At 44.4% G+C, this 19583-nt stretch overlaps 1 protein-coding gene across 4 annotated transcripts in view; it reads right to left on the bottom strand.

The window, feature by feature from the left end:
• The window catches only part of ulk4 (unc-51 like kinase 4), a 108408-nt gene that overhangs the window by 79515 nt on the left and 9310 nt on the right, over positions 1 to 19583 (bottom strand). For all 4 annotated transcript variants that reach the window (XM_035413352.1, XM_035413363.1, XM_035413374.1 and 1 more), the window contains exons 13-19: positions 18382 to 18486; positions 17772 to 17832; positions 16720 to 16901; positions 15674 to 15720; positions 15365 to 15443; positions 9574 to 9681; positions 6966 to 7049 (exon numbers count right to left, since the gene is read on the bottom strand). In XM_035413352.1, coding sequence (XP_035269243.1) covers positions 6966 to 7049; positions 9574 to 9681; positions 15365 to 15443; positions 15674 to 15720; positions 16720 to 16901; positions 17772 to 17832; positions 18382 to 18486 — 666 coding nt within the window. The remainder of the gene's footprint in view (positions 1 to 6965; positions 7050 to 9573; positions 9682 to 15364; positions 15444 to 15673; positions 15721 to 16719; positions 16902 to 17771; positions 17833 to 18381; positions 18487 to 19583) is intronic.

Below are 19583 nucleotides of genomic sequence, written 5' to 3'. Positions count from 1 at the left end.
ACAGCGTGGAGAACAGAATGGCTTATTTTACTAGCTTCAAACAGAAATAAATAACTAAACATGAAAAAACATGGAAAGCCTACCAAAAGACATGCAAATTGCCATGGAAAAACACAATAGTAAAGAGAGGAGGGGGAAAAAAGTAAATAAAACACTGCATATTAAGAACCGAATGCTCAGGAAGTACACAAAGCTTTCATCCTGAGGCAGGTTCTGCCATATAGTCCTAGAGTCTGTGAGCTCAGTGGACTGTGAGCCAGCAGCTCTTCCTCACAGTGTCTCTGTGTAATCATGTCCTCTTGGAAAAAAAACTCACACGATGACTAGAATGAAGCATGATGGAAACCACCCCTATCGTAAACATATCTGCTTTTTAATCGTGCTTAATAACAAAATCAAAAATTACAAAACTAAATCAAAACTAATTTTAGCAAAATAGCTATTTAGATGATGGACAGTTACAAACTTTCAAATAATAAATATAGAACTTCAAATGAGACAATTCTCAAATTATTTTGTATGATCTCCATCACAAGCATCAAAATCTTATGCACAATGCAAAAGTAAAGTTCTCATGTAGTGACGCATACAGTACATACAGTATCTATTGTATGAACCACATGGATTCACGCTTTCTCCTTTCAATAACTGAAGCGGACAATATTATAAGCCGCTTTTAAGTGAAAATAATTGGGCTTTGATGAAGTTCTCTCAATGAATGTTTTTTCTTTTTTAATCCAGACACTAATTTTTGCTAATATTTAAAATAAATTCAATGTCAAATACATTACATGAAAAACACTATTCTACTGTTACCACAAAACCAGTCCAAACAGAGAAACCAAACCCATGCTCTGTTGTGATATTACAGCCAAAGAGGTACTTACATAGCATGCAAAATTAAGATCTTGTCTGACCACTGCACAATTGGATTGGACAGGATCCAGTTAAAAGCAATTACAGCAACTCAGCTGTGGCCAGACCTAAATCCGATTTGGACTGCTGTGCAAATACAGCTCCCTGAGTGTCAGACATGTCGCCCACATGCAAGGTCAATGTGATCAGGGCTCTATTGGAGAGGGGGTCAGACATTTCCTGCCCAAACCCCCTTCAGCCAGTCTGTTAATGCCTCTCCTCCCTGTACAGAAACACAGAGCTCTGCTCCTCATCGCCTCTCCTCCCTGTACAGAACCACAGAGCTCTGCTCCTCATAGCTGCTCCTCCCTGTACAGAACCACAGAGCTCTGCTCCTCATCGCCTCTCCTCCCTGTACAGAACCACAGAGCTCTGCTCCTCATCACCTCTCCTCCCTGTACAGAACCACAGAGCTCTGCTCCTCATAGCTGCTCCTCCCTGTACAGAACCACAGAGCTCTGCTCCTCATCGCCTCTCCTCCCTGTACAGAAACACAGAGCTCTGCTCCTCATCGCCTCTCCTCCCTGTACAGAAACACAGAGCTCTGCTCCTCATAGCTGCTCCTCCCTGTACAGAAACACAGAGCTCTGCTCCTCATCGCCTCTCCTCCCTGTACAGAACCACAGAGCTCTGCTCCTCATCGCCTCTCCTCCCTGTACAGAAACACAGAGCTCTGCTCCTCATCGCCTCTCCTCCCTGTACAGAAACACAGAGCTCTGCTCCTCATCGCCTCTCCTCCCTGTACAGAAACACAGAGCTCTGCTCCTCATCGCCTCTCCTCCCTGTACAGAACCACAGAGCTCTGCTCCTCATCGCCTCTCCTCCCTGTACAGAACCACAGAGCTCTGCTCCTCATAGCTGCTCCTCCCTGTACAGAAACACAGAGCTCTGCTCCTCATCGCCTCTCCTCCCTGTACAGAAACACAGAGCTCTGCTCCTCATCGCCTCTCCTCCCTGTACAGAAACACAGAGCTCTGCTCCTCATCGTCTCTCCTCCCTGTACAGAACCACAGACCTCTGCTCCTCATCCCCTCTCCTCCCTGTACAGAACCACAGAGCTCTGCTCCTCATCGCCTCTCCTCCCTGTACAGAAACACAGAGCTCTGCTCCTCATCGTCTCTCCTCCCTGTACAGAACCACAGACCTCTGCTCCTCATCCCCTCTCCTCCCTGTACAGAACCACAGAGCTCTGCTCCTCATCGCCTCTCCTCCCTGTACAGAAACACAGAGCTCTGCTCCTCATAGCTGCTCCTCCCTGTACAGAACCACAGAGCTCTGCTCCTCATCGCCTCTCCTCCCTGTACAGAACCACAGAGCTCTGCTCCTCATCGCCTCTCCTCCCTGTACAGAAACACAGAGCTCTGCTCCTCATCGCCTCTCCTCCCTGTACAGAAACACAGAGCTCTGCTCCTCATCGCCTCTCCTCCCTGTACAGAAACACAGAGCTCTGCTCCTCATCGCCTCTCCTCCCTGTACAGAAACACAGAGCTCTGCTCCTCATCGCCTCTCCTCCCTGTACAGAACCACAGAGCTCTGCTCCTCATCGCCTCTCCTCCCTGTACAGAAACACAGAGCTCTGCTCCTCATCACCTCTCCTCCCTGTACAGAAACACAGAGCTCTGCTCCTCATCGCCTCTCCTCCCTGTACAGAAACACAGAGCTCTGCTCCTCATCGCCTCTCCTCCCTGTACAGAAACACAGAGCTCTGCTCCTCATCGCCTCTCCTCCCTGTACAGAACCACAGAGCTCTGCTCCTCATCGCCTCTCCTCCCTGTACAGAACCACAGAGCTCTGCTCCTCATCGCCTCTCCTCCCTTTACAGAAACACAGAGCTCTGCTCCTCATCGCCTCTCCTCCCTGTACAGAAACACAGAGCTCTGCTCCTCATCGCCTCTCCTCCCTGTACAGAAACACAGAGCTCTGCTCCTCATCGCCTCTCCTCCCTGTACAGAAACACAGAGCTCTGCTCCTCATCGCCTCTCCTCCCTGTACAGAACCACAGAGCTCTGCTCCTCATCGCCTCTCCTCCCTGTACAGAACCACAGAGCTCTGCTCCTCATAGCTGCTCCTCCCTGTACAGAAACACAGAGCTCTGCTCCTCATCGCCTCTCCTCCCTGTACAGAAACACAGAGCTCTGCTCCTCATCGCCTCTCCTCCCTGTACAGAAACACAGAGCTCTGCTCCTCATCGTCTCTCCTCCCTGTACAGAACCACAGACCTCTGCTCCTCATCCCCTCTCCTCCCTGTACAGAACCACAGAGCTCTGCTCCTCATCGCCTCTCCTCCCTGTACAGAAACACAGAGCTCTGCTCCTCATCGTCTCTCCTCCCTGTACAGAACCACAGACCTCTGCTCCTCATCCCCTCTCCTCCCTGTACAGAACCACAGAGCTCTGCTCCTCATCGCCTCTCCTCCCTGTACAGAAACACAGAGCTCTGCTCCTCATAGCTGCTCCTCCCTGTACAGAACCACAGAGCTCTGCTCCTCATCGCCTCTCCTCCCTGTACAGAACCACAGAGCTCTGCTCCTCATCGCCTCTCCTCCCTGTACAGAAACACAGAGCTCTGCTCCTCATCGCCTCTCCTCCCTGTACAGAAACACAGAGCTCTGCTCCTCATCGCCTCTCCTCCCTGTACAGAAACACAGAGCTCTGCTCCTCATCGCCTCTCCTCCCTGTACAGAAACACAGAGCTCTGCTCCTCATCGCCTCTCCTCCCTGTACAGAACCACAGAGCTCTGCTCCTCATCGCCTCTCCTCCCTGTACAGAAACACAGAGCTCTGCTCCTCATCGCCTCTCCTCCCTGTACAGAAACACAGAGCTCTGCTCCTCATCGCCTCTCCTCCCTGTACAGAAACACAGAGCTCTGCTCCTCATCGCCTCTCCTCCCTGTACAGAAACACAGAGCTCTGCTCCTCATCGCCTCTCCTCCCTGTACAGAACCACAGAGCTCTGCTCCTCATCGCCTCTCCTCCCTGTACAGAACCACAGAGCTCTGCTCCTCATCGCCTCTCCTCCCTTTACAGAAACACAGAGCTCTGCTCCTCATCGCCTCTCCTCCCTGTACAGAAACACAGAGCTCTGCTCCTCATCGCCTCTCCTCCCTGTACAGAAACACAGAGCTCTGCTCCTCATCGCCTCTCCTCCCTGTACAGAACCACAGAGCTCTGCTCCTCATAGCTGCTCCTCCCTGTACAGAACCACAGAGCTCTGCTCCTCATCGCCTCTCCTCCCTGTACAGAACCACAGAGCTCTGCTCCTCATCGCCTCTCCTCCCTGTACAGAACCACAGAGCTCTGCTCCTCATAGCTGCTCCTCCCTGTACAGAAACACAGAGCTCTGCTCCTCATAGCTGCTTCTCCCTGTACAGAAACACAGAGCTCTGCTCCTCATCGCCTCTCCTCCCTGTACAGAACCACAGAGCTCTGCTCCTCATAGCTGCTCCTCCCTGTACAGAAACACAGAGCTCTGCTCCTCATCGCCTCTCCTCCCTGTACAGAAACACAGAGCTCTGCTCCTCATCGCCTCTCCTCCCTGTACAGAAACACAGAGCTCTGCTCCTCATCGCCTCTCCTCCCTGTACAGAAACACAGAGCTCTGCTCCTCATCGCCTCTCCTCCCTGTACAGAAACACAGAGCTCTGCTCCTCATCGTCTCTCCTCCCTGTACAGAACCACAGAGCTCTGCTCCTCATCGCCTCTCCTCCCTGTACAGAAACACAGAGCTCTGCTCCTCATCGCCTCTCCTCCCTGTACAGAAACACAGAGCTCTGCTCCTCATCGCCTCTCCTCCCTGTACAGAAACACAGAGCTCTGCTCCTCATCGCCTCTCCTCCCTGTACAGAACCACAGAGCTCTGCTCCTCATCGCCTCTCCTCCCTGTACAGAACCACAGAGCTCTGCTCCTCATAGCTGCTCCTTCCTGTCCTCCATACAGCTCTCAACAGAGTCTTTTCTCTTATACCTGCAGGGACTACATCCCTTTTCACAGCAGGAAACAGCCACTCTCACACTTCAGCAGTGCTGACTCCTGAGTTACATGCTGACAGAGTATACTGACTGCACTACAACAATCAAAGCAGCTTTTAAAATACTTTCCATAAAGTGTTTCTGATATTGAGGAATATCACAGAATAAATGGCACATTGTATTGCAGTGTTTTTGAGAGGACAGTCAGCATTCCTTGTGCACCTTTTTCATTCAGACAGGAGAAAAACAGACAGGGTTACAGAGACGGGATCACTGTACAGAAAGCACCACAGCAGGGACTCAAAGTCCTCGCCACATGGAAGGATTATAGCGCATATGGGTTGAGACGGCCATTTTGTGCTGCCGATTTAATGAAAAATAAACTATACTAAAATTATTTTTATGGAAAGGGCTTTCTGCGCACTCGTGTCCTAAGAAAATGGACTTTCAGTTGAAACATGTTCAAATTCAGCGATAATAATGCACGCACCTTTTCAGTAATAACACCAATGGAAATAAATCCTCTCCCTAATTATTGGGCTAATTAGGGCTCAGTGCTGGCAGTCTACGAGACACACTCTACGGAGTTTCTACGGAAACATGTGAGAGTTCACACACTGTAGTCCACAGAGTCTTGCTGTCATGCCGCACTTTTGAAGCCTGGGACAGGCTTTGAGCTCCAGTCTGTGTTCTTTCATATTGTACAGCCATGTCCCCCCATTAAAAATGTACAGCGAAAGGCTTGCACACTGGTTTCACACTACACTCTGGTGTTCTTCTCTCTGTTCCCTTTGATGGGCTTGGTATGACCCACTTCTGTAGTGTCTTGTTCTGTATAATTCATGCCTGTCCTCTTGATGCCCCTTGCTTGAGATGATGAGTATGTTCAGTAATATGCTTATTTCCGACTTCACTTTTTCCCAAATTAATGTTTACTAATTTCAATCTGTTTGCAAGTATTGCAAGCATAAACTCAGCAGCAACCAGATTCCTCATATTACCAATACCGGAAAACTATGAAGCAAAATTCAAAGCCAAATCACATGGAAGCAAATCGTGCGTGTAAAATAAAGCTTTGGTGCACTTCATATTCAGTTGAAAAAGACAGCTATGAAATTAAGTGATACACCCCCACAGATTCAAACATTTACATGAGCAATAATGATTTGTCCATCTTTCTTATTCCTCCATTACTGCAACTATTACAGGCAAAGAACCTCTCCCAGAACCAAAATGACCCCTGCAATGATTCCAGAACAGCACAGGAAGCCAGGCAGTGAAATGACCATCAGAAGCCATTAAGATATCTAAACAGGATATTAATTGATTGACACAAATACATTTGTAAAATATTTTGCACTGTGCTTTGTTTAGAAAACATTGTTTTATTTATTTGAGCAAACTAGTACAGATCCTTTTGCTAAAATGTATCAAGATTATTACCTAGAAGCCACTGGATACAAACAAGATATATGCGTATAATTACTTATGCAAAATATATTGCACCCATCAGCTTTTTGTCTATAAGTCACACAATTTGCTAGCACTTGCTAGCAACTGCAATAATGAAAAAGGTCAAAGCAAATTCTTCTATTTTTCTTCATAAAGGAGCTGATTATTTATACACGATATTAAATGGGAAATTTCAGATACGAAGGAAATGAAAATGAACAGCAGTGACAGTACCATTTTTTCACAGTGCCACATTTTCTTTCAGTATGTCTACAAGACACTCCATTCCAGCTTTCATCTACGGAGCTGTTTTTCTCGCACCGTACCCATCTGTTAATAAATATGTCAGATTCTATACATAGCACTAACCAGGAATCCAGTCCTCCGCTCCAACACTTTCATTTTAGTTCGTGAAAATAAAATCACAGCGTCCTCCAGACACCAACCGCACAGCTGACCCTGTGCATCTGTGTCAGTGTACTGCACTAGCAGCTGGGTTAGCCAGCAGGCCTCTCCCATACTGCCCTGCTCCAGGTGCACATGTGGCCTACTGCCTAGCAGTGAGCAAACAGTACCTACGGGGTGTAAAGGATGATCATTACTGCGCACGGCCCCCTGCAGGAGTCTTACCCCTTCCCGAAGGCACCTCGTTAACACAGTGTAGGCGGCAGCAGGAACGGCCCACAATCCTCCTGGGCTCTCTCTCTTCTCCTCCTGTAGGCCCGAGACCAAAGCAGAGAGGAAGTGGTGAGAGGAGGGGCGGACCGCAGGGGTGCATTGGGGGAACAATTAGAGGAACACAGAACCCCTCCTAATTAGGGTAAACACAGAAAGGGGTGCGACTCATAAATAGCTCCACATAGAAAATGACGGGTCCTGTGTGACTGAGGAATGCTGGGAGGATGTGGTTGGAAACTGAATACTGGCCTATTGAAGTTGAGTCGCAACAGCTCTGGATACAGTCCACAGCTTATTTACTGCTTATGGATTCTTGAGGGTATTCAAAATGTGTTTGCTTATTTAAAGAGATACCCTTTCAACTGGCTGAGTGTTTACATCAACAACTATGAGTCCTGGCCTGTTTTTAGCGTTTATTTTCTCTTATACTCTGACACTCTGTATGTTCCATTAAATACGATCGGAAAAAAACATGATGATTTTTTTCTTTCTGATGTTGGTAACAGAGTAATTCTCTGTGCAGTCTTCCAATACACCAATGCATGTAAATTTTCTCTTCAACAGTTCAATACAAAAGTATTGGGACAGGGACACAATTTTTGTTATGGCTCTGTAATCCAGCACATTGGATTGACACAAAATGTGAGGTTAAAGTGAAGGTATTTACATCCACATCAGGTGGTCTGTGTAGGAATTAGAGCCCTTTTTACATATACATTCTGTAATAGGGTAGATGGCTAACTCTCCAACAGGTGTCCAAAGCATCAGATCACAAAATCAAGCTCCTCCTTAAGCTGTCAAAATCTTCAGCTTTTTCATGAGCTTTTGAAGGGCTGTGCTTTTGTTTACACATTCACTGTCAAAACCAAAGAGCATACAACGTGAAATCACTTTGTCAATCAACCTTGTTGCTGTTGCAGTGGGTGGCTAGAGATAACATATTTTGTGTGTGTTTTGTATTCAGAAGTTAATGTGAGCCACATCAATCCATCTGCTTCATTCTTCATTCTCTTTTTTTCCCCGTCCCGTGTGAAAAATGCAGAATCCTGCGGTAATGCGACCTCTGAATATGGAAATATGGCAGGTAAGTATTCAGGTCAAATCGGGGATGGAAGAAGACACAGCTTCCAACGCATAGCAGCTTGAGCCATTCCGGATTTTACAAGACGCAGCTGGGCCTCCTGGTGTCTGTGGGTGGATTCCGCTCACTGATACTGACCTGAATTTAGAAAGACCTGGAATGGCTCACTGTTACGCACCAGGCATGTCATTTTCCTCTGTGTAAAACAACTGCGTAATTGCAGCTAGTATTTTTTATATATTAAAATACTTATCAGTCTGTGCAGAGGCTATGGATAGGAAAACTACAACCATAAGCACAAACCGGAGATGTACAGCCCACATTCTCAGCAGCATGGCCCTGAGGCCTCCTTCCGGAGCCTTCTTTGCTCATTGTTCTTAGGGGCCTCGTTCCCTTATAGTCACATTACCAGTTGGACGTAGGAAGTGCTCAGAATATACTCAGACAGTTGAATGGCACAGTGGTTAGGAAACTAGACTTATAAGATGGTTGCGAGTTTGAGTCTTGGATCCCTCAGTCTACACTATGGCATGGTGACAGGTGTAGCCACTGTGTTGGGTGATAAGTAGACAGACTTTATATACAAATGGCTCAGGGCCAGTAATTCCTCTGCAGACTTTGTCTGCATAATTCCCTTTTCAAGCCCACACATTCTATTATTAATTTTTTTAGTGCAATTTTTACAATTTTACTTCTCAGGGAAAGCATGCTGTAGTGAATGTCAAATTTACAAGGGAGTCCTAAAGTTTTCTTAGCCTTTATTCCTGCAGTTCTCTGCAGCAGGATACAGAAGAAAACAATAATTCACATGGTCTAACGTTATTGACCAAAGAAAAAGACATCTTTGGCATCACTTCTTCAGTTGAAAACTTCAAAGTGAAACTTTTGATTACGGTCAGTGGCTCTGAACATTTCTGTCACCTCTTTGATACCTGAGAAAAGCCCCAGTACATAGTGCCATCATATATTTACGTTTGCTAAATCAATAGCAATACGGCTTGGTAGTCCTTATTAAAACAAAACAATCATAGTTCAACGTTGCGACATAAATTAAATCAGTGGTGTACAATAGCTATGAATGCTTTTTTTTGTCATCCTGAATACTACGACATCCTGGTCAACCCAATGCATTACAGGAAATGCTAAAGACAACTGCGGCTATAGTATTGCCAGCTAACCAGACAAAACATACTAAAGGTAAAGCAGTACTACAGAACTCACAGGGCGATGGGGTGAGATAGATGGATGGGCCTGTAGGTTAGGACTTCCACCTCTACCACCCAATAACTCTGTGGCCCTGCTGTGTAAGTGTGAGTTATGAAGTACGTCAGTACATGTGTAAGATATTAAATAAAACTGATGAAAGTCACCCTGGACAAGAACGCGCTGAGAAGGTGATTGATACGGACCCGCTGATATGCCCACAGCGTGTGAGGCAGCAGAAATGTCCTGCTGGCTGACATGAGTCATATCTCTCACCTGACTGGCGATGAGGTAGAGCAGCTCCCCCAGGGGTGGCAGCAGGCACTGCTTCAGCTTGCTGTTCCGGAAGTTCTCACGGACCAGCTCTGTGAAGGCGTGCAGGGCCTGGGAAAGCAGGGACCGGACAGCACCATTTCAGCTGGGCTCACACGTTCCTACGGACTCCTTCTGGAGACACCTCGCTTCTTTTGGATCCTCACGGTTCACAATTACGCTGTTAGTAGACCAGGCAATCCAGGCCTCTGGGTACCAAGACGGTTAATTTCGTATTGTTAACACTGAAATTCTGTCTCAAGTTGATACTGAAACATTCCGACTTGAAAATCTTCCAAATAAAAACTTGTATTTTCTGAAAATAAATGGGCGTGATAAAGTACCATACAGTTAAAAATGGACGATAAAACATCTGTTTGAATCAAACATCTGCGCAGAATATATAAAGCCACTGCTTTCTTGCATACCTTAAGGGTAAAAACATTATGCTCTATTATGCAGAGAATCCAACAGGTGGCTACACAAAACAGAAAATCAATAAAAAGAATGTAGTTTGATAAAGTACCACAGATCAATACTCTGGTACAGTCCAGATCAGCACTTTACCGGCCTATTTGATCATTGCACACAACACACACAGACAAACAGAGTGCCACCCAACTATACATACACTGTACATATACACTCCAGCCCTCTGCATGCCTTTTAGAATATACAAAGCTTGCCAGTGGTCAGCAATGCAGAGCCTCTTTACTTTTTAAAATTATTTTGCCCTTTACTGAGGCCATGACCTAACTGGTAGATACACGATAAGAAAAAATGCATCTGGATGCCCCTTGGTCTGGGGCAATTTTTCATGGTTTGGGCTAGGCCCCTTAGTTCTAGTGAAGGCAAATCTTAATTCTACAGCGTACAATCACATTCTACTGTAGATGAATCTGTGTATCCCCAACATTTTGTGGAAGGCCATGTCCCATTGCAGCATGACAATGCCCGCGGGCACACAGCGAGGTCCATATAGAAATGGTTTGGTCGAGAACGATGTGGAAGAACCTGACTGGCCTACACAAAGCCCTGACCTCAACCCCATCCAACAACTTCGGGATCAATTGGAAAGCCAACTGCAAGCCAGGTCTAATCGCCCAATTAGCGCCCAACCTCACTAATGCTGTTCAGGCTGAATGGAAGCAAATCCCTGCAGCAATGCTCCAACATCAAGTATAAAGCCTTCCCAGAAGAGTGCAGGCTGTTATAGCAAAGGGTGGACCAACGCCATTTTAATGCCCATAATTTTGGATGAAATGTTGGACGTCAGGTGTCCGCATACGTCGGGCCATGTAATGTATTTTACCAAGGCCAAGCACTCAAGAACGAAAGCATATCAAAGACTGCCTTTCGGAGAGAGGACGGCGAGGCAGCTGAAAGACTGACAGGCTGAAAGAGCAAACAGGCGAGTGTACAGCACAGCGGGGGGCCTGGTGTGACAGCACTGCAGTCGCCCTTCACTCACGTAAATGACATACTGCCAACTATTCTGGTTCTGTCATTCTTCTCTGAGATACAAAGGGGATTAATGATGCAACCTCTTTCCCTGTCTCTTTTATTATCTTTTCTTAATCTGAAGGCATAATATATTGTGCATGCAGATGAGGACCCAGAGAGTTGCCTGCAACAGTAGAGCAGCTGGAGAGGGCTTTATGGAGAAGGCAGGACTAGCGGTTCATTTTTCATGACAAACTTCAAAGAATATGTCTGCAAAAACAAGGATTCCACCAAGATCTCTGCATTCAAGATCCATAGATACTCAGCCAATCACGTGGGGAGGGACTGGGGTGTAGTATGGCAGACAGAGACAGCAAGTGACTGTTGGGGGAAGCTGAAACTGAAGGGAGTTTGTGCTGCTCCAAATATCACCAACGAAAGGACACATATCTCAAAACAAGTCTAAAAACAGGTGATGTAAATTCTATAGGTTATAACTTCTATTTTAATTAATATATGCCTTTTCTTGATTTATTCTGAAAAGGGGAGGGTACGGAGGATCACGTCATGCTAACAAAGCAGCTCTTGATTCTAAATGAGAGGGATATGGTACGGTATGAGAGAAATTAAGAGCAGGAGAGAAAGCAATGGAGACGGAGAAAGAGAAAAACACCTCTCACTCATCAAGAAGTGCAACCAACAGGCAGCTGCAGCCAGCGCAACCAGGAGCCTGAGGGACAGGCTAATATTAGAACTGATCTGGGGCCAGCTCATTTCACAGCGCTGATTGCAGACAATAGGAAAAGCAGATGAGCAGAGACAGAGATGGCAGCGGAGCTGTTCTGGGGAAGCGTGCTGGAGCAGCGGGCTCAGAAGAGACACGCTCCTGTTAGAGGTAGCTCCTGCATTTGGGTCACAGGCGCCAGGGGGACGAGGATGGAGGTTGGGGGAGCTAGTAACTGTCAGGGAAAACATTATTAATTTGGTACCTAATTAGGAGAGTGTTTAAGTATGCATTGGAGAAGACTGCACAACAACCCAAAAACAGTTGTGGGAAAATAGCGATGGGAAATAAATGTGTTCACTTCCAAAAATCACTCACACCTGTCTTACTTCCAGAATGACAAAGATAACTTTTTGCAGATTACTGTTATGGAATATCAGTCCCATGCTCAAACCAAACCACTAAACATAGACATTTTCAGCTTCCTGAAAAACAATATCTACTCAATAACTTACTTTGCACTATATTAGCTGTGAAGACACATTATAATCACCATTTGGTGACCGAGAAGTGATTCCATTTCATAAACTATGGGATTTAAGGTTGTTAGCATTGTGTTACTACTAGAATAATTGGGTATTCTGATAGTTGCACACAAGTTAAAAATAAATAAACAAATTAAACAAAAAACAGGTGATAAGAAGTTATAATTTCAATTATTCAAATTTGGATCCAACCCTGCTGAACATCACTGCCACATCGTAGAAATGTAGAAATTGACATATTGTACATGTCAAGAAAAACTCATTAACAAACTTGTTGGCTTAAAGTAAATTTGAAAAATTGCAAGCTTCAAATTCTGGGGCCCAAACACACGTTACACTGTCCTGGTTATGGAATGTACAACTGCATCAACTTTCAAACCAATGTGATGTAGCACTTTAAGTGAATTTTTAAATATAAACACACACTGTTTATACATATTTTAATGTAGAGTGTTCTGTTTTGACTGAGAAAATACCAAAGAGATTTAATGAGAGTTTGAATATATCTTCCAGATTTCATCACTTAAGGCTAAAACCAGGATTCCTAATAGTTTTTGTGATATTTTTGTAATTTTTGAAATAGAAAAAAATACATAAAAACCACAGGAGCCATTTCTGCTTTAATGTACTCATGTTGAACAAGCTAGCTAGAGCCCGATCTCATTTTCGACTTATCATTCAAATGAAGTGCTTTCTCTTTGAATCTCGCAATACCACCAAGGGTAGTGTAAATATTACGATCAATAAGCAACACAAATGTCAGATACTAAAAAGAAACAGGAGTAATTACTTTGTAGTGGTTCAACACTGGGTCATTGCCAGGTGTAATCTTAAAAAAGACCTCAGAATATCTTTATTTAGAGAACACATTGCATTTTTACACTGAATTTTGGCTCTACGTTTGCTAAAAATGTTTACTTAAAAATTTGCAGCAGTCTTCATTCACCATGCACATTCAGCTATCGCTGGTATTATAAGACACACTAGTGACCTGCAATTGAAACCATTTCAGTCACAGATAGGAGATGACATGCATTTCTGCACAAAGCAATGTAATTTATGACACTCTACTTCCTGCTGTTTACATGGCACCAAGGCTTTGAAAAAGTGCTACTGAGAATCTGAAATCTACTGCACAGAAGGTCTGAAGGCCACAATGCTGTGATTCTGAAATCCACAACACTGAGACTCCCGGACCCTTAAGAATAATGTTCCGAACAGCATTATGGCTTTTAAAAGATCACGTCCAGCTTGGCACACATTTCCCCAACATTGTACTCAGCCATTCTGTCTCTTTCATAGCTCTCTCCTAGCTAATATATTTACACACAGTGGCTGTTGCAAAGAGAACTTTAAATCCACCTCATGGAAATTCACACAAACCGGGACAATGGGCAGCGGCACCAAATTCCACATCAGATATAGGTCCTGTTTTTGTTATTTTAGCCCAGAGTGAATTTCAGAAGATTGTATAAGTTGTTGACACTACCCCTGCTGTGGCAGGACAGTGCAGGATTGTCCCTAAAGCACCGTCATTATATTTTTGCCAAAATACTCCATTTACAGTCATTACACTGGATTTCCATCTTTTGAAATCCAACTCATGAAAGGTTTTTGGTGGGGTTCTTCCGTGAAGGACAAAAAAATACATAAATATGAGTGCTGCAGATCTCTGCTGCCATCTGGGGGTATTTGGAGGTACTGCAGAACATGGAGACAAGGGAAGCTTTTCCCCAAAAATCTATTTTGATGGCAAACAGATCTACTCAGCAATAATACGGTAAATAATTGAGCTTCTTAAAACATATAAATATTCTAGATATCCTTTTCCCTGAAAAAATCAGAGTGAAGTGGTGTCCATGGGGCAGCCACGTCCATTCTCAATAGCTTCGTCCTGCAAGATGTGGCAAGTTATATATCTAGACATCCACAACTTGGACAAATGTTTTGTGGGGAAAATATTATGAAATGGTCTTCATGTCACTTTCACTAACTACCATTAGTAGTCGATCCATTAGTGCCTGAACCAGATCTATTGAAAATAGCTCAAATAAATATGTTTTGGCAGGCCATTGAAACTCTCTTCTGTTTCAGTCAGGCATTATTGAAGCCTCAATTTCAATTTGTAAGTAATTTGGTAAACATTAGGCATGCGAACACAGGCAGTGTAGTAGGCACCCCTTGGTCAGGCAACCTGCACCTAAACCACACCTCTCTCTTGGGAGTGAAATGCTTGCACCACTGTTTAACTGAGAAGGAAAGAAATACCAGCACAATATAAAAACAGATCTTTAAGTTTTTAACGATGAGATAAGCAAGTTTGTTTTAAAACACTTTTGTTGATATTTGGTTAAATTTCCTTTACATCTCAATAATAAATTGAAAGCTATAAGAAAAAAATCTGGTCTCTGTGACTGCCCCAGGCACCGTAACCAGCCACTCCAAATTTTGCCACGCCTGAATCTTAACAACCAATCAGGACGTTCACAGCGCTGCCAGAGCAGACAGAGTGGAGCTATACAGATAACAGCAGAGCAGAGTTACTGCAGAGATAGTGCTAAAGCTAGCTAGCTAGTAGAAAACGATATTGAGATAACAATACACATGATCAGATGAAACAATCAAAGACCTACACTGACCTACACCTTAGCCCATAACATTCAAAGGAATGGGCTATGCTAAGCAAAGAGATTGGCTAGATTGGCAGCACTGGAATGATGTCAGTCACTGAAACAGACAAATAAATCATCAAGTAGCTAGGCAGCTACTAGTTAGGTAACTTAGTTACTTGCAGCTGCTTCGTTTAAAAATTTTAAGGGTGAAATGTGCTGTAGCAAAAATAGTACTTAATTGAAAATAAAGTTTGGGTGTGTAGTATCGTGAACACATCTGAAACACATCTGTAAGCCCAAGTGTGCGATACACTGCTGTTTGCTGTGTGTGTCACCAAATCTGTGACACATCCACCAAGTCTTTGTGGGTAACACACTGGCCTGTGTCTGCGTGAGTGTGACCTGTGACCACACATGTGCAACACACTGACCTCTGTGACTGGTGTATCGTTCTTCAGCTCCACACAGTGTGAGGCTAGCAGCCCAATCACCCGCATCACTTTTGCTTTCCTGAAACACACACGCACCGTTTTCATTGCACACCATGTCTTCCCGATGCACTCCTGTTTCTGTGAGCACGCGTGTTCTCATTACATACATTACAGTCAAAAGCAGAGAAGAGATTGAGCTACTACTGCACTGAGGAGGATACACAATATTCTGACATTATTATTCCATTCTTCAGTCACTTTTCTGCACAGTAACAGCCTGAAAGAGAGAAGGAATCTGTTGCTACTCACACATCCCAGTTTGGAGCCGTGCGCAGGTGCTGGGTCAGCAAATGCAACTATATGAGAAAAGAGAAAAGCATTGTAAATAAAGTGGAGTCAATAGAGTATACCTTTGCACAAGTTCACATTTGTTATTGAATGTCTTGTGCTGCACGAGACATTCATTAACAAATTATTTTTACCTGATAATTTACAGTTCATTAAAATGCTAAATGTGGGCTCCTCAGGATCACAGGTAAATGCTGATAATGCTGATATTCTTTTAATAATGGGGGTGCAGTGATCTGGTAGGATAACATACAGAGCATGATCCAACAAGTTGTACAGTAGCCACAATATTTGAACAAACTCTCATTCTACCTAATACAGTCAGTTCGCCCTCTTGTGGTCATCAGGTGTGAAAACAGCAAAAATGTAGCCAAATGTGCATCACAGGAATTTTTTTAATGGACAGACAGCGGACAACATGTTACAATATGTTTCATATTTGTTACTATAAACATGTTGAAACAAAGATAAAGTTAAACTTGTGTTGTGTCAGAGACCAGATATTGGGAGTTCACAGTTTAGCACGTAGCAACACAGACCTCTAAAACAAAGGAAAATGAAACCTTCATGGGGGGAACGGGCGGGGTGTGGTCTTCAAAGCAACAGGAACAGAAACTTGCACAACGAAATATGGCAACTACACTGTATTTTTTGTGTAGTTGCTATAGTTACAACTTGTAAATGCACCACTAAAAATAGGTTCCCAAGTACTTTTTACTTTTAGGGGGAAATATTCAAAGGGGCCATGAAATGGAGATAAAATCCTTTTTGTGCTTAACCTGTTTTATACACTACAGCCTTTCCAGTGAGGACGTGCCTGTGGGCCTCAGTGACACACACAGCAGAGCGCAGCGTAACAGCTGTTTGGACCTGATTAAAGGGAGCGTGACCCGGGGATGCTTAAATTAGCCCGGAGGCTCTGGCCCTAATACACCCAGCTGACCCTCCCGAAACGGCAGGAGCACGCGGGGGGGGGGGGGCACAGGGGGGCGCGCGGCGGCCCTCACCAGCGGGGAGTTGATCAGGCGGGTGGCCGTGTCCTTGTGGCTGGCCACGGTGCACAGGTAGCAGAGCAGGTTGAGCTTGGAGCGCACCGTCCCGCCCGCCCGCTCGCCCGGCTCCAGCGCCCCGCACAGCTGCTGCAGGAAGGCGCTCCAGTCCCCGCCGCTCATGGAGGACAGCCTGTCAGCTGCACACAGAGGGAGAGGGTCAGCTGAGGGAGAGAGAGAGTGTGTGTGTGTGTGTGTGTGTGTGTGTATGTGTGTGACTGTGTGAGCGTGTGTGTGTGTGTGTGTGTGTGTGTGTGCACGTGTGTGCATGTGGATGCTTGGGGTGGGGTGTACATTGGGGTTGGGTCCACACATGCTCTACACCTGTCCCCCTGGAGACTTCAAATTCTTCTACATCTTAGTGTGCATTTCAGATAGCAGAGGAAAAATTGCTCGCATCATGACTTCCAAGAAAATACATTTTAAAAGTCTCAACTTGCCAAGAGTCTCTATTACTACTAGGTATAATAAACAACAAATTAAGGTATATGACTACTCACATTGTTTTTCCATTATTGAAAATGACAGCTGTCAAAAATCAAAAGCCAAAAAGGCACAAAACCGCATTTTTTAAATTAAGTGTCGCCCCATTTTTGGTACCTAAACTGTATCACCAAGTCCCCCACATGCCACTCCCCCAAATTCCCACACTATTTCAGTACAAAAGGAGAGAGTTGGTAGTGAGATTTGGTGACAACTGGCAGCCTGCTGGCAGCTGCCATGCTGCTGGGAAAGCTCCATTTGCTGGGAGAGCTGTGCCCCTCCAGTGGGCTGGAGTTACTGTGCCCTCCCATTCACGGGCCCGGAGGCAGACCGGAACACAGCCAGCAGGAATGTGAGGCTGCATGCATCACATGTACATCCCAACTCCGTTAAGTACAGGGGAACAGCCTAATTCCTCAGTGCTGAAACAGACCCTGGGCATCTGTGTACTGATACACATTTTTACAGCTGCTACCCAAAAGCACCATTTCTATCTCAGAATATTCCCAACTATCACATCACCTTACCTGAGTGTGCAGGGACAATCAGTGTTTTTGAGTCAAATCTCACCGGGGCCGACTTCATGATCTAGCAAAGAACAGCATATTATAAGAAAAACATTTTATAAAAATCGATCGTGTAATATTTTCACCTCAATTTTTTTTCCTACATCATTTCTGATTCAAATCTTGTATATAGCTAAACTCCACAACATACAGAAACAAGCCAGAAGTATTCAAAGTAATATTAACATGCCAAATAGGGTGTAACAGTTAAACAGTGTTTGGTATGGTTCCTATTACTACGCCTGGCAGTGTCTAGACACTGATCTAGTAGAATGTAGTTCACAATATTGCAGACATCATGCAAAACTGCAAAAATTCCATATGATGTGGAACCGTCACAAGTAATCAAGAGAAATATGTAATGGTGAATATCTCCGTTTAGCTTCGCTAATTTAAACCAATCACAGCGTTTTGCTGTGCAGAACAAGTGTTTATTTATTCAAACAAATCAGTGTGTAGCAGCACATTACAGCTGCAGAATATTCTTGGGGTCATAAAGCCTGATGTTCCCAAACCAACCATACACTGGCTGAGAGAAAGGCGACGGCACGCGCTCAGACGCCTCTCTCACCTTGGGGTTGTCGATGATGGGCGTCACGGTCAGGTCATTGTCCGTGTACACCAGGTCCTTAACGCAGCACGTCACGTCCCTCAGCCCACCAATAAACATGCTCCCCTGGCAGACAGGGACAGCCAGTACACTTCAACACTACTCATAATGACTATAATTATAACACTGTATCCATGACAGCACGATGTAACATGTTACCTAACATGCATGAGATCTGATTAGACACGGGGGGCTAATCAGCATCATATCCTCCTACTGCCACACAAGTCACGAGCAAAGCAGGCATGTCCTATTGAATTCAAGACACTTAGCTCATTTCATAAGTGCCAGGCACTTTCTTTCATTTTATAAGATAAGCACCAGACATTATTATGCGTTTTATGTACAATTCACATTCTATAGATTTAAATGTAACCAGGTAATGCAAAAATGAAAATAATAGGAGTCTCAATTGCCCATTTTGAACATAGATTTGAACCGATATTAAATGGGTGATCTATTCTTGTACATACCAAGCATAAATATTCTCAAATCATACGCCGTAATTGCCAAGCTAATGCCTAGAATTTCAATTCCACCTACATATCCACATACAGGAGTAATTATACGCTAAGCGTCTTCATTTACCAAATTGCAGGCAAAATCATATTTAAATGAAAGCCTCTTTTTAGAATGTGTTTGCACTGATACATTTTGGTTACAGTATCCATAACAACTGGATGGCAGCACTTTTATGCAGTAAAGTAATGCTGAAGGTTGACACTACATATTTTGTGAAATACAAAATGACTGAAAATGACAAAATACACTGATAAATGATTGACAGGTCTCTCTGTTGGTAACTGTGGTGGAAAAACTTTCTTCTGTTTCTACCTGTTCATAATAGTGTGTGATTAATGTGTATGTAATATAAATTCAATCTTAGCTTTTATCAGGGGTAGTTATTTAGGCTGAGTGGTCTGACAGCTGCATGGAACAAGAACCCAAGAGTAGGAGCAACTTTAGATTAAAGCCTGCCAAGGGTGTGTATGTATTTCAATGCAGAAAATATGTGTATCACACACAATAAATGTCTTATAATTTTTTACACATGTTTATGATGTAAACCCCGTATAACCCTGAATATCAAAGTGGGTGCAATGCCTTTCTGAAGCAGCAGAGGGCACCGGTATCAAATGCTTCAGGTAATTTTGGCACAGTCA

Source organism: Anguilla anguilla, chromosome 1 (genome assembly GCF_013347855.1).
Source record: "Anguilla anguilla isolate fAngAng1 chromosome 1, fAngAng1.pri, whole genome shotgun sequence".
Classification (NCBI taxonomy): Eukaryota; Metazoa; Chordata; class Actinopteri; order Anguilliformes; family Anguillidae; genus Anguilla; species Anguilla anguilla.
Note: the sequence above shows the minus strand (reverse complement) of the source record. Positions and strands in the feature narration are given on the sequence as shown.